Consider the following 15,935-nt stretch of genomic DNA (forward strand, 5'->3'; position numbering starts at 1 on the left):
GAGATAAATATTTTTAAATACGAATTTGTATCGGCTTGAGCGTGTAAAAAAAAAAAAAAGAAAAAAAAAAGAATAAATAAATCATTTTAAAAAAACATCGTGGGGTCCGTCCCCCTCCGTCCCCCCCCCCCCCCCCCCCCCCGTCCGTCCGTCCGTCCCCCCCCCCCCACGGCCGTAACAAGCCCCAGACTCAAAGAGCCGGTCCTGGTTGTAAAAAATCATTGAACAATTGACATAGGGTTCCCCTTATTTTTTACAACCAGCACCAGGCCCAAGGGACGGTCCTGGTTCCCAAAATATAGGGGGACAAAATGTCTAGGGGTCCCCCGTATTTTAAAAACTATTTTTTATGAATTTCCCTTAGTAAATTTTGTGTTCTAATATCCAGTCACAGTGAGAGAGCTTTTTATAAATATACTCTATTCCTAGTGCTGGGATTACATATTAGATGGTTCTATTCCTCTAATGAACGGAGGACTCCTAAGCAAACACTGCAGAAATGTGTCAATTAACGCACTATTATACTAATATTGTATATTAATAATTAGTTGGCATTCAAAAACACCTGTAAGAGGGAAAGTGTTTTGGAATGCTAACTGATTATTAAGTTGCATCATACTTTTCAACCTTTGCAAATTGCATAAAAGGAAGTCTACCTGTTTGTTACTACAGTAGGTATCGAAAGACTGCTGCGTCGTTCCTTCACCATTGGTTTTCAGGGCAACATAAATACAGAAGCAAACCTTAGCAGACATACAATATTGGTATAATAATATTAGTACAAAAGTGCATTAATTGACACATTTCTGCAGTGTTTGCTTAGGAGTCTTCCGTTCATTAGAGAAATATACCCATCTAATATGTAATCCCAGCACTAGGACTTGAGTATATTCATAAAAAGCTGTTTCTCAGTGTGACTGTGTATTAGAACACACCGTGTATTGATTCCACAAATTTTAAATATGCAGTATCACCCAATATACCAATTTTAATCTTGATTTATGTAATGAAAGTTAGATACAGATTTATTCAAGAGTGCCCCAGAAAAAGAGTCTTCAGGGGTGTACACACGGAGCGATCCTTCTAAGCGATTTTGACTACATAGTCAAAATTTCTTAGAAGGTTAGTAAAGATCTCTGTCAAGGTTAGACAAACCGCCCAATAATCTCGCCTAGTAAAAAAGAGTTGCCAGGCAAGAATATTTTGACTAGATCGCTGGCTGTCTAGTCAAAATCGCTGCTATTCACTGCTGAGGGAGATATTCACTAGGCAATCTGCAATGAATACCAACCAAGTATTGTTAATTCTATTATAGTCAAATTCGCCCATAGACAAAATCGCTTAGTCAAAATCGCTGGTGCATTTAGTCAAATCCATTAGTCAAAAGCGCTGTTGTATGTAGTCAAATCGATTAGTCAAAATCGCTTAGTTAAAGTCGCTCACTAGCAAAAATCCCTCCGTGTGTAGTGTACACCCCTTTCTTTTATTTTGTGCCATTTCTTGTGGAATTTGTACAATCACAGTACTGATGATAGTGTGATAAAATCAAGGTGAATCTACTTGCCATAAACAGAATGTAAACATCAGGGATACCTCCTGGGGTCCCTGACAGGAAGGAATGCTTCATCAGTGATGAATCATCACACGTAACAGCTGGTTTCAGGTGGAACAATAATCAGGGTGGTGGGGTAGAAATTAACAGGGACACACGGAGGTGGCAGGAGAGCAAGAGAGGAAAAAAAGAGTCAATAGATGGGTGAAAAGCAAGAGAGAGAAAGAGAGAGAGAGTTATGTGGTAGAAAGGGGGGAAGAGTGTCAAAAGAAGAAATGTAAATAGACAGAGGAGGGAGCAGGGAGATACAGTATGGGAATGAGAAAGATCGCTGCTGTGTGAATTTGCACAGCGGACAATTATCGATACCCTGATTTCATCACAACCATCGAGTAAGTCCAGAGCCTGCTATCAGTGATGAAATCATTTGATGGTAAATGTCTTACGAATGGTTTTGGAAATATTCGTCATTTATTCACACAGCGAGCACATTCATTCGCAGGGCAGGATTTCACTCTTGTGGGGCGGCATTTACCTGATCATTTTAGCAGCTGCTCAATCTGGTCTCAATCAGGCTCAGAGTGAGAAGAAAAGAGGGAAGGAGTGCTGGAGAAGAGAGAGGAGAGAGAGAGAGAGAGAGAGAGAGAGAGAGAGAGAGAGAGAGAGAGAGAGAGAGAAAGAACCCCAAAATGTAGTTTACATTTTTACTTAATAAGTAGCGAGCATAATATCAAAATACTTTAAAAACGAATAGTGACGGAACAATGTTGGCTTCAAAAACAAATCTATTTATTTTGAAAAGTGAAAACTAATGACAATGAATAACACAAGAAAAGAATGGAGAGTTACTAATTTGTGGTTACCCTTGTCACAGTATTGTATGGATAGATGTAAAAATGTCACAGGTGCACATTAATTGAGAATAATCCTGTCATAGCAGGTAATGGAATTGTCAGGGTTTTTTTTTTTTTCCTCAGAAGTGTTTGATTTGACCAGGCAGTTATTTTGTTTTGTCCCTTTAGAAGTCTTGATATCAAAAGTAGATTGACAAAAGTGCAGACGTGACATTTTTCAAATACAGTAGGTTGAATTGGCTACAGTCGCCATAAATTAATGAGTTAGTAATGGCCCTCTGACAGAGTAAGGTCAATAAGATTTGGATCGTCTCGTTAACCTCTGTCTTGTCTCATCCTGGCTCACTCAGGAATTCTACTCAATCATTTGATGTTCACCCTTGAGCTTGGTGTGAAGTGTTCACAGTGAACTGGATAGAATATTCACATGCCAGAGGCAATTAAAACGCAGATCCTCAGCTTAACTTGTCAGATGAATTCGAAATCATCATATAATGAATGCAATGCATGACATGAGAGGTTCTAAGACCCATTTGCGACTGTGCAAAACGGAAAACTTGTAGTGTAAATGTACTGTTGAGTTGTCATGATTTCCAACTTTTTATTGGACATTAGGGAAACTCACCTAGCTATGTGGATCAAATTAGCATTGTTTCCAGGGGTGCAATACTTTCCACATTACAGTAGGAAGATCTGGGAAGATTGGTACTTGCTGTCATATTCTACTTGCTCACCTAGGGTGCATACACACTGTACAATTTTTTTGACCAATTTGGTGGAAAGACATTTCCATTGAACCCAGTGTCCTGGACTAAAGATGTTGACGAAAGATATTGACAACAGACAAAAGAAGAAAGATCTAGCTACAGTTTATAGGCTCTTTTTGAAAGATATTCAAATTGAGCTGCATGCACAGTTGACGAACAATCTTGATGAACAACTGGCGGGTATGCGCATCATCATTCATCGTTTGTTTGTTGACAATATCTTTTGTCAACATCTTTCGTCCAGGACATTGGGTTCAATGGAAATGTCTTTCAACCAAATTGGTCAAAAAAATTACTGTTGAAACCAAAAAAAAAACTTTGTTTTGGGAAACTGGATGCAGTGAGGTTCTCTGCAGTGTCCTGGGTGCAGTTGGGGTGGTGGGGGGGGGGTTCATGCAGAGCCAGCCCTAGCCAATTTGATGCCCTAGGCAAGATTTTTGTTGGTGCCCCCTAGCAAATAATCCCACCTCCAAGTTTAGTGTTTTATTGTTAGAGAAACATGTGCTAAATGCACAAAATATGAAAAAAATTGTATATGTGCCCAAAAAATGTCTTAATATTTACTCAATTGTCTTTAAAGAATATCCAACTCAGTTATAAATTGAATGCAGCTTCTCAATAAATATTGCAAGGTTGGCTGTAAACTGGGGTTGCTCCTACTGGGGATATATGTGACAGAAGTCACAGTGGAGATAGTAGAGTGCTCCTACTGGGGATGTATGTGACAGCAGTCACTGTGGAGATAGTAGAGTGCTCCTACTGGGGATGTATGTGACAGCAGTCACTGTGGAGATAGCAGAGTGCTCCCCTGGGGATGTATGTGACAGTAGTCACTGTGGAGATAGTAGAGTGCTCCTCCTGGGGATGTATGTGACAGCTGTCACTGTGGAGATAGTAGAGTGCTCCTACTGGGGCTGTATGTGACAGCAGTCACTGGGGAGATAGTAGAGTGCTTCCCTGGGGATGTATGTGACAGCAGTCACAGTGGAGATAGTAGAGTGCTCCCCTGGGGATGTATGTGACAGCAGTCACTGTGGAGATAGTAGAGTGCTCCCCTGGGGATGTATGTGACAGCAGTCACTGTGGAGATAGTAGAGTGCTCCCCTGGGGATGTATGTGACAGCAGTCACTGTGGAGATAGTAAAGTGCTCCTACTGGGGATGTATGTGACAGTAGTCACTGTGGAGATACTAGAGTGCTCCCCTGGGGGTGTATGTGACAGCAGTCACTGTGGAGATAGTAGAGTGCTCCCCTGGGGATGTATGTGACAACAGTCACTGTGGAGATAGTACAGTGCTCCTACTGGGGCTGTATGTGACAGAAGTCACTGGGGAGATAGTAGAGTGCTCCCCTGGGGATGTTTGTGACAGCAGTCACTGTGGAGATAGTACAGTGCTCCTACTTGGGCTGTATATGACAGAAGTCACTGTCGAGATAGTAGAGTGCTCCTACTGGGGCTGTATCTGACAGCAGTCACTGGGGAGATAGTAGAGTGCTCGCCTGGGGATGTATGTGACAGCTGTCACTGTGGAGATAGTAGAGTGCTCCTACTGGGGCTGTATATGACAGAAGTCACTGTCGAGATAGTAGAGTGCTCCTACTGGGGCTGTATCTGACAGCAGTCACTGTGGAGATAGTAGAGTGCTCCCCTGGGAAAGTATGTGACAGCTGTCACTGTGGAGATAGCAGAGTGCTCCTACTGGGGCTGTATATGACAGAAGTCACTGTGGAGATAGTAGAGTGCTCCTACTGGGGCTGTATATGACAGCAGACACTGGGGAGATAGTAGAGTGCTCCCCTGGGGATGTATGTGACAGCAGCCACTTTGGCTATACTAAAGTGCTCTGGGGATGTATGTGACAACAGTCACTGGGGAGATAGGAGAGAGATATATTACAGCCACACTGTATGGTCCGTAGAGTGGGACCCTTGCTTTAGGTTTGCCTGATGTCCCTCATTATCATTCATTCAATGGATCAACCATCTAACAAATTACAACAAACTATTTATAGACACCCTGTTTTGATGGGTTATTTATGTGTTGTAGTCAGCAAAGGAGACCCAAAATGAGTACAATTCAGCCTTCCTCTCGTCATACTGTATTTCTCATTATTATTAGTATTATGCCCCAGAATACAAAGACATGTACAGTAAGTACAATATAACACAGCTTGCTTATTTTATATTCCTTACTTCTCTATTAGACAAGAAACTTTTCCAGTAAATTGGTGGCACTATCCAAAAAGCATGTCTGTGTTCCAAAACATTGCCGCCCGCAGTGGGTGCAGTTGGAGAACAGGGCACAGTATGATGCCTGAGGCCGGCAGCCTCACTTGTGGCGCGTCCTACTGAAGTGACAATTAGTCACACTCTGAACGTGTTTTCAGTACAATGAATCCTGTGGCTGTGTCCAAAGATAATTGTGTTGCCGCGTGTATTGACAATAAAGCAAAGTGTTATTAACTTATAACAACTGCTCCTTGCCCTTTGGTTCCAGTTCTATTGAATTAGCCTTAATGTACACAGTAAGAGCAACTCTACTCTGCCGGAAGATTATTTGTGAGCTGACATCGCTGCCATGTTTCACACAGTATTGTTTAAGATATTGGGGGCTATGTATCAAAGTTTGGAGAGAGAAATAGAACTTACTAACCAATGCAACTGCCATGTTACAGGCTGTGTTTACAGATAATAGCTAATTGACTGGCATTCCTCTTCCCGTGTGCATTGTGTGGGCGATGCCAGCGAATGATGCTGCTGTTGCTTCCTTGCTCAAGTAGGTGACAGACACCAAGAGTTCACCTGACTCTGCAGCATTTGTGGGTGCAGAGTGTGATGGATTGGGGCATTTGCTGCAGTGTGGGGGCCCCCTGGGTGGCTGCGCTATGGATTATTAAGTCAACAATGTCTAGGAGGGCAGACAAAAGGTGGACCAGTATTCAACCAATAGAAGGTAGATAGAAGGTCCACACATGAAAAAAATCAACATACATGAGGTCAACCAATAGTGGTTGACCTTTTGACTGCCAACCTAGACACTGTCAACCCAATGACCGGATACCGGGTAGCTTCATGATCTGCGCTGCTGATAATTTGGCACTGTACTTGTAGGTTGCTTTGCTTTCTCCTTTCTGTGCAGTTCATCCCAAACCAGTGCTATGGGTTATGAGTCTGAAGACTGTGCTGGCCATTCAATGATTTAACCGTTTGCAATAAAAAAAAAAAATTCAAACAATGTTTAAATTAATTGTATTTTTTTTTTATTATTCAAAAATGGTTTACATTGAATGTTGAAAGATGTAATGTTCTTATTTTAAAGTGGCTCACCATTGGATCTGCTTCTAACGCTAGGGCTGTTGAGCCTGACTAGATGTTTGACCTGAAGGGGTTAAAGCCTATATGTTGTTCTTTTACCTATTGGTAGTTCTGACCTAACCTGGAGGTACAGTATGCATTGTGTCAGTATGTTTCTGTAAGAGGAACCTTTGACCAACTAGGTGTAAACCAGAGGGTGTTGTTGGTGCTGCAAAATGCTGTGGTAGTCCTCGTGGTTCAGGTTGCCACACATCTTCCTCCATGTATGCCAGTTTGTGTAAGAGGGGTTTATTTACCTAGTGGGAGCTTGTAAAAGACAACATTTCCCTGCATGTGTAAGCTTGAAATGTGAAAGGGTAATGCTCTTATTAACAAAACATGGGGTACGCTTCTATAAAAAAAAATGCCCTATTCATTTTTGTGCCTAAAAGCTCCATGAAGTAGTGGCTGAGACAAGCCAGTGTACAAAACCGTGTGTGGTTAACCAAAGATTTCACATCGTAAATGATTGGCCCATAAGACTTTCAGTATTCCACAGGTAGTGCTTCCAAATTTACATTTATGCTAATATAAATTATTTTATCAGGCAGGAGACCATGTCATCTACATAGCCTCTGGTGACCAATTAGAGGCCAATAGGAAAATTTAAAATAACTTTTTCTGGATATAATTACATAATGGGGCATCTCACCAAAATAACTGTTAGTGATCCACCAAAGAGAAAAAGATAATTCCATAGATTAGTGTGAAACATGGACAGGTGACTCGAGAGTGTAATCACATACCTTAGGGTTAAGGATGATCCTTCCTCACTGCATCAGTTCTCACTGTCTCTACCTCTGAACTCTTTTTCCCTCCCCCGTGGCTATTACCTAAAATATTATTATTTTACATGGAGGAGAGGACCACATCACTATACCATGTCCTTTTAGCTTTTATTTTGAACTGTGTTAAGAAATCAATTGTCCTTCAATAGAGCTGGCCCCTAATTTCTTCGCTACTCTGAATACAATGTATTTTGTTTTTATAGCCTATTAGATACTAGCCCATGAAAATGAGGAAATAACATAACAGTAATGTCAGCACCGTTGGCTGTGCGTGCCTGAAGGGAGCAACACTTGACTTGTTCTGTTGGGCTCCTCAAGTGGCCGCCGGTGTACACAACACTCATATAGGTGAGGACCAGTGTTAGCCATATTTTATATAGGATTATGTTGTCAACATATTAGAATAGTTCAGAGAAACACTTCTAAGCACTTATAAACTGTTTCTAAGCACTTTACTTGTATGTTTTAGGTGTTGATAAGGTAATTTATGATGCTGGGAACCGTGACATGGAACACACATATTTGGTTACTAGTAGGGCTCTGTCTATATGTGTAGCCATGAAGCAGACAGTACTCCGCCATCAGGAATAGGTTGCTGATGTCAGCATGGTTGTAGCATGGAATGTTATTTTACACATATAACCAGTGGCGGCTCTTACCTTGTAGTGAAAAATGAAGTATTTCTTTAAAGATAGCGCTACCCAGGGTATGCGAACTGATCAACACCTGTAGTGTAAATGCCACCACTACACAGATAAAGACATGCAAACAAGGGGGTTCACTCTTACCTTGTTGGAGGTGGGGGCTGCCGCTGGACGCGATGCCCCACCCCTCCACCGCCGCTGGTCCCTGCCACCGCTGCCAGTCCACACTGGTCCTGCCTCCCGCCACAGTTGCAGGGCCGGCGCATGCGCAGTAGCTTCATTGGCACTGCTTTAGCAGCAGCCCGTAGAAGCTAAAATACGGTCCCGGGGCCTGTACACTTCTGATGACAGGCACCGGTGCATGCGCAGTATTCGCCTTGGTACGGCACCTGTGCAGACCCTGGATTCGATAGGCCGCAGCCATAGTGGCACATAAAGGCATCCCAAAGGGAGAAAACACCTCCCAATGGGACTGCCTTGGGTGGGTGACTGGCAGGTCAAACTTCCAATACAAAGTCACTGCCAGTCACAGTGAAGCCAGTACAGTCTCACAGCCTGCATCTGGCTTCACACAGTGGCTGATTTTACCTGGGGGTAGGAGGGCTGCAATCCTGCAGCCCATAGGTAAAAACTGCCTCTGGAAATGAAATAACTCTTATTAATGTTCTTTGCTGTATTGTTACTGTATATGTGTTATTGTATTTTTATGACATTAGGTTTAATATTGTGTTTAATATTGTGTTTATATTATCATAGTTAGTTTTTAAGGTGCCACAGATTTCACAGCGCCAGATAGCAGGATATGAGTACAATATAAGTCCTATAGATTGTAAGCTTGCGAGCAGGGCCTCCTACCTTTTGACTGTCAACGCAACGGAATATGCAGCGGCGTAACTATAGCACCGCAGCCCCCGCCACCGCGGGGGGGGGGCGCTGTGCATGTGGGGGCGCCGGGGGCTGCGGTGCTATAGTTAACCCCCCCCCCCCCCATCCCCCGCAGACTTACCTATCGCGCTGGTCCCGGCGGCTCCGTTCTTCTGCTGAGGACCACCACAAAATGGCCGCCCCCATATAGCACACAGTTCTCTGAAACTGTCTGCTGTATGGGGGTGGCCATTTTGTGGTGGTCCTCAGCAGAAGAACGGAGCCGCCGGGACCAGCGCGATAGGTAAGGCTGTGGGGGGGGGGGTTTGCATAGGCGGCGAGGCAGCAGGGCAGGGGGTAGGGGTGCTTGGCGGGGCGGCGGCGAGGGGGGGCGCCCAAAACGTAACTACGCCACTGGGAATATGCTGCGCTATATAAGAAACTGTTAATAAATAAAATATAACCAATACAGGAATACACACAAGTAAAAAGTTTGCAAACCCTTAAGAATTTTTTTATATTTCTGCAATAATTTGGCCAAAAATTACCTCAGATTGTCATGCAATTACTAAATCAAATAAACGGAACTAAAAAAAAGAAATGATAACAGAAAAATTAGAAATGTTCATTTATTTAGTGAGTTCATTTATTTATTATCACATATCTGTGAGTGCCAAAAATATGCGTTCCGTATCGGTGTGACCCCCTTGTGAAGCAATAACTACATCTAAATGTTTCTGGCAATTGATATTGCAGGGGCAAATGCGCTATATAGACATGAATTATACATACTGTGCAGTAGGATAGGGAAGACCCTACTTGTAGCAGCATCCTTGCCTGTTTTGACACCTGGTGCAGCAGTAAAGAGGCATGACTTCACAAGTTGGGGGCGTGGCCTCAAAACCCGAACCCCCTATTTCATCATTGCTAGGGTCTGAAGCCTCTGGGTCCAGTGAATCAGCATTGCTGGCACTGACACAGGAACCAGTTGCTGCACTTAATGTTACAATGCCACACGCAGCTCCTGTTACTGAGCAGGAGTCAGCACTGTGGGGTCCACCTGGGTTCAGCCCGAAACCCTGCCCACCCTCAGGACCACCACTTCCTTTTTGTGAAAGCTTACATCCACATGTATTTAAGTTCGGGGAAGTCTAAATGTGTCTGGAACCCTTTATTCTCAGCAGTATTTTAAAAAATCTAATCCACACGGCAAAACTTTCCTCATCCAGGGAGTCATTAGTGCAACACATTAATTAGACATAACACAATCTGCAAACAGCATTGGCATTCCGCAGACATATAATAATGAAAATGGCACAGCCTGAGGCATAACTGAACGGCCTACTCTATCAGAAGCTAAATTAATGTGTCAGGAGACATTTCAAATCTAATTTAATTGTAATATAGCTGCAGCCATAACAAGCCTAATTATGTGTCCTGTGTTCTGTGTCTCCCTAGGTACCATGCAACAGTGCACCCTTTGAAGAAAAGAATGACCGTTACCACTTGCATCTACATCCTGGTGGGCATCTGGCTACTGTCCTTTGCTTTGGTTGGTCCAGCTATTGCTCACACTTACCATATAGAGTTCCAACAGCAAGGGTTCGCCATCTGTGAGGAATTCTGGTTTGATAAAACAGAAAGGCTAGCCTATGCCTACTGCACCCTGATCATTACCTATATCCTTCCCTTGTCTGCGGTATCACTGTCCTATTTTTGCATTACTGTTAAGCTGAAGAATAGAGTGGTCCCAGGTCACCCCACAGAGAGCCAGGCGGAGTTTGACCGATTGAGGAAAAGGAAAATTTTCAGACTCATTGTGCTGGTGGTGACAGCCTTTGGGATCTGCTGGCTTCCCATTCACGTCTTTAACATCATACGGGACATTGACATCAACCTTATCAACAAGCATTATTTCCTTTTTATCCAGCTGCTCTGTCACTGGTTTGCAATGAGCTCCTCGTGCTGCAACCCGTTCCTGTATGCTTGGCTCCATGACCGATTCCGCAGTGAGCTAAAGAAAATGTTCACCTTTAAACGTAAAATCATTCCCACTAACAACTGCGTGGCAGTAAGTAGGGCTGGATTAGCTATCTGGTACTTCTGGCAAATGCCAGATGGGCCAATGGTATGATTCCAGGGGCAGATTAGCCTTAAGCCTTTGGAGGCTTCAATGTGTTATATATGGATTTAAAAAAAAAAAGTCCTATCGCTAACCTGTTGGCTCATCTCTCTGTCAGGGATCAGCAATTTGGAGAACTAGCATGCAGATTGCATCCTGCTTGTCACTTACAATCAATACTTGTAAAGCGCAATGGAATGTGCTGCGCTATTAAAGAAACTGTAAATAAATAAATATTCGCAGCCAGACCCTATTGTGGTGATGTGTGCAGCGCTGCTGAAAGAAAGGGCCCCCCAAATCTATAGTTCCCACACCCCATCTACCCCCCTACCCTATGTGCATGAGCATTCTGCACAATCACTGCACCACTTGCTGTTTTGTGTGAGCCTCCTTCTCATTCACCACTCAAATTAAACTTCAATATTGGAAAAGTGGGGACCCGTGAAGGGGGAATGCTACCAGCAGTAGATGGGTACTGCAATGGGTGCAGTGTTGGCCCCGGCATATGTAAATATATTTTTGCATTTTTTTCATTGTCTCCATCTACTCACCAACAAATTGAAGACCCTTATCCCATATGATTAGAGGTATATAGAGGATATATTCCTACTGTAATCAGGACAGGCCCCAAAACTATATTGGGGAATACAGTGTCTACTAACAATTCATCTACTACTTGGTGAAACTAACCATGAAACACGGCTATACCAAGATTCTTTTTTTAGGTGTGACAGTTGCCATTAAATTCAATGCCATTTGTACATACATCTATGTTGAGGAAACAGATGTGATTAGCATACTGCTGCCATCAAGCTTCCACCCACAATGGCTGAAAGAAAGCCTTCTAAAGTCACCGTTCATGAGAGTACTATGCGTTACCTCTGACTACACCCAAGTGACCGAAGATATCTACTAAATAGGGCAACAAAATATTGATTGAGTCTATAGTAGACCCTTTATCAACAACTAACTTTTGAAGGCAATCAATGGGGCCAGATGGGATACATCCAAGGATACTTAAAGAGCTCAAAGGGGAGCTGGTAAAACCAATAACAGAATTATTCAACCAGTCACTAGCTACTGGAGTAATCCCAGAGGACTGGAAAACAGCGAATGTAGTCCCACTGCACAAAAGTGGAAGCAAAGAAGAGGTAAGCAACTATCGACCAGTGAGCCTTACATCAGTAGTAGGGAAATTGATGGAAACACTCTTAAAAGAAAGAGTTGTAGAATATCTCAAAACCAGCAATTTACAGGATCCAAAACAGCATGGGTTTACTGGGGGAAGATCATGTCAAACAAATCTTATTGACTTTTTTGACTGGGTGACTAAAGTAATAGATCAAGGTGGGGTTGTAGATGTAGCTTATCTAGACTTTAGTAAGGCTTTTGACACTGTCCCACATCGCAGACTGTTAAATAAACTTGAAAGCTTGGGATTGGATTCTAAGATAGTTGAATGGATAAGAGCATGGTTGCAGGACAGAAAACAGAGAGTTGTAGTAAACGGAGTACAGTCAAAGGAGGGAAAGATTACAAGTGGAGTACCCCAGGGATCTGTACTTGGACCAGTGCTTTTTAATATCTTTATTGGTGATATTGCAAATGGAATTGAGGGTAAAATGTGCCTTTTTGCAGATGACACAAAGGTATGCAACAGGGTAGACACACCAGGAGGGGTAAAACAAATGATTGATGATCTAGGTAGATTAGAGGAATGGTCAAGAGCATGGCAACTACAGTTTAATGCCAAAAAATGCAAAATCATGCACTTGGGTTGCAAAAATCCAAAGACTAAATATAGTATAAATGGCACTATAATGGAAACTACTGAGGAAGAGAGGGATCTAGGTGTCACTATTTCAGGGGACTTAAAGGCAGTTAGGCAATGTAACAAAGCAATGAAGAAAGCAAGTCAGATGCTTGGTTGCATAGGGAGAGGTATCAGCAGTAGAAAGAAAGAAGTAATAATGCCACTGTATAGGTCATTGGTACGACCTCACCTAGAGTATTGTGTTCAGTTCTGGAGGCCATATCTCCAGAAGGATATAAATACATTAGAGACTGTACAAAGAAGGGCAACTAAAATGGTGCATGGCCTACATCACAAAACGTACCAGGAAAGACTAAAAGATCTTAATATGTATACTTTAGAGCAGAGAAGGGAAAGGGGGGACATGATAGAAACTTTCAAATATATCAAGGGTTTTAACAAGGTACAGGTGGGAGACATTCTTCACAGAAAGAGGAGCAACAGAACACGAGGACATGCACTGAAACTAGAGGGAGGAAGGTTCAGGGGAAATTTGAAGAAGAATTACTTCACAGAAAGAGTAGTAGATAAGTGGAATAGCCTCCCATCAGAGGTGGTAGAGGCAAATACAGTAGTACAATTTAAACATGCTTGGGATAGGCATATTGATATCCTTACAAAAAAATAAGGATCAAATATGGTTTGAGGTAACATGTTTAAAAAAGGGGCAGACTAGATGGGCCAAGTGGTTCTTATCTGCCGTCAAATTCTATGTTTCTATGTTTCTATGTTTCTAAGGCCATCAGGATGCCATATGAGTCTTTACTACTGTACTTGGAACATTAAACAGAAATGCAGAATGTAGCAGATTTCCTATTATCGCCTTATATGATCGCAAATCATCAGAATTTGGATTATCAGTGAAACAACTGTGGCCACTATTAACCACAGATACATTTTCCTCCTGGCTCGCCAGAACTTCAGACCATTGTTGAGTTATAAACGAGGACAACGTAACATCAAATCTCTATTGGTGCATCTCTTAAGGAATTTACTGGGACTACACTTACCAATCACATTGAATGCCCTTTTAACACCAAGTTCTATCTAAACTGTCTGAGCTCTTATCTGTACTTCTATGTCCCTGTAACAATATATTGGTCCTACATTGGTAAGTCATGAAAAAGATCATCACCATGGGAATGAGGTATCAACTGGTTGCTGATCATTTAGCAAAAGCAAAGAACCCTGCTGACTCACTTAAACACATAGCTATTGACCACGTTCCAGCACCTGCCTGCGGAGATGACCAATCCAAACTGTTTCTTATGACTAGATTTATAAAATCTTGGAGAGAGATAAAGCACCAGCTGGTCAGCTTCTGTCATTTTACAGTCTGTGTTTGAAAAGTGACAATAAAAAGCTGATTGATCTGTATGTTATCTCTCTACATGTTGTGATAAATCTAGCCCTTTTAAATTGAAAATGTTTTGTCCATCTGATCAGTATAACGTCTCATGCTATCTCTATAATATTGACTATTCAATACAACTATCAAGCTGATCATGTACTTATTTTTATATGAACATTCTGATGTTGCCTGGTTTCCCTGGACATCTATCCAGTTATTTACACTGCTTTTCCGTTATTTATTTTCCATGACAATAAAAGATGTTTCTCACTGTACATTATAACATATTATATTTTCATATTTAGAAAAATGAGCCCTCTACATATATTCTTAGCATATACACCTTTAATTGTCCATGACAGTATAACGCATGATTGTCATATTATTGTTGAATATTCAGCCTTCCTTTCCCTGTTCCTAGTTAAACCATCAATGTATTAGTTAATTACTGGGTATACACAAAATCTTCTCGTGTACAGTATGTACACATACACACACACACACAAACTCTAAAAGGGCATATACATGGGGTGATTTAAGCCTTATTAATGAAGCAGGCTTGACTTCAATAGGCCATCTATAGATAGTGTTGCATATCAGGCAGAAGCCCTGGATAGTCCGGAGCTTACTGCCTTTGTGCACATTGCAGTCTCATAGAATTCTAAGGTGCTTTTTGTGCTGGCAGCAGGGGCGTAACTATAGCACCGCAGCCCCCGCCACCGCGGGGGGGGGGGCGCTGTGCATGTGGGGGCGCCGGGGGCTGCGGTGCTATAGTTAAACCCCCCCTCAATCCCCCGCAGACTTTCCTATCGCGCTGGTCCCGGCGGCTCCGTTCTTCTGCTGAGGACCACCACAAAATGGCCGCCCCCATATAGCACACAGTTCTCTGAAACTATCTGCTGTATGGGGGCGGCCATTTTGTGGTGGTCCTCAGCAGAAGAACGGAGCCGCCGGGACCAGCGCAATAGGTAAGGCTGTGGGGGATTGAGGGGGGGGTTGCATGGGCGGCGGGGCAGCGGGGTAGGGGTGCTCGGCGGGGCGGCGACGGGGGGGGCGCCCCCCCTAACGGCGGGGGGGCACCCAAAACATAGCTACGCCACTGGCTGGCAGTCCACAGTGGATATCTACGATGTCTGTTGCACATCATTTTACTATATATATGGAGGAACCATATGTATTGTGGTAAAGCTCCAAAATATCTTCTTTTTTGGGGGGGTTTGGCAGCATTTCTAGATTAAAACATCCTGCCCAGAATGAAATGACTACCCTATGGTAGTGGGTAGAATACACAGGGCTAGCAGGTGCTGTCATGGTCTGACCATGGAGCCAGCATATGCAGTAATTGTTCTCCTATTCTCCTTGCAGTGCTGCAAGTGATTGGTTCCTCTGATGTAGTATCTATCCCTAGCAAGTATTACATCTTGCAACTGTGATATTGTAAGTCCACTGGAAATGCTGTATTTCATTGCTCGTACCTGCCTATGTGAGTTGCAACTGTAGGAAGCTGTTTGCAAGGGACATGCCAGTGTCATATACACAAATCGTATTATAAGCTTATGAATAGAAAAAAGTGCCATTAAAAATATAAAATCTCCCATGCACATAAGGCATCAGATCCTAGTGGTAAGTGCTATGGTTAAGGTTAGGCTTCAGATCGAAGATGAATAGGGTTAGACTCTGTACACATGAGATGATGGGAGGCGGGTGCTTAAACAAGATCGAGGTGCTGAGCGAGGTGCTTAAACAAGATCGCTCAGCTCGCATCGCAGCACGCATGTGGTGTACGCACAATGTGGGCTGAGCAATCTGCACTCAGTGTGGTTTTA

General features: G+C 42.9%; 1 protein-coding gene across 3 annotated transcripts in view; it reads left to right on the forward strand.

Moving 5' to 3' along the window:
* LOC146075337 (prolactin-releasing peptide receptor-like) overlaps positions 1-14,855 on the forward strand; it is a 138,095-nt gene extending 123,240 nt beyond the window's left edge. For 2 of the 3 annotated variants that reach the window (XM_083184472.1, XM_083184473.1), the window contains exon 3: positions 10,282-12,121. In XM_083184472.1, coding sequence (XP_083040598.1) covers positions 10,282-10,957 — 676 coding nt within the window. In that variant the 3' untranslated portion in view covers positions 10,958-12,121. Of the gene's footprint in view, positions 1-10,281; positions 12,122-13,496 lie in introns of those variants that run through there. The other variant, XR_014473558.1, reaches the window with a different exon arrangement.
* Positions 14,856-15,935: the final 1,080 nt, after the last annotated feature.

This window comes from Crinia signifera, chromosome 4 (genome assembly GCF_055691185.1).
Source record: "Crinia signifera chromosome 4, ASM5569118v1, whole genome shotgun sequence".
Taxonomy (NCBI): domain Eukaryota; kingdom Metazoa; phylum Chordata; class Amphibia; order Anura; family Myobatrachidae; genus Crinia; species Crinia signifera.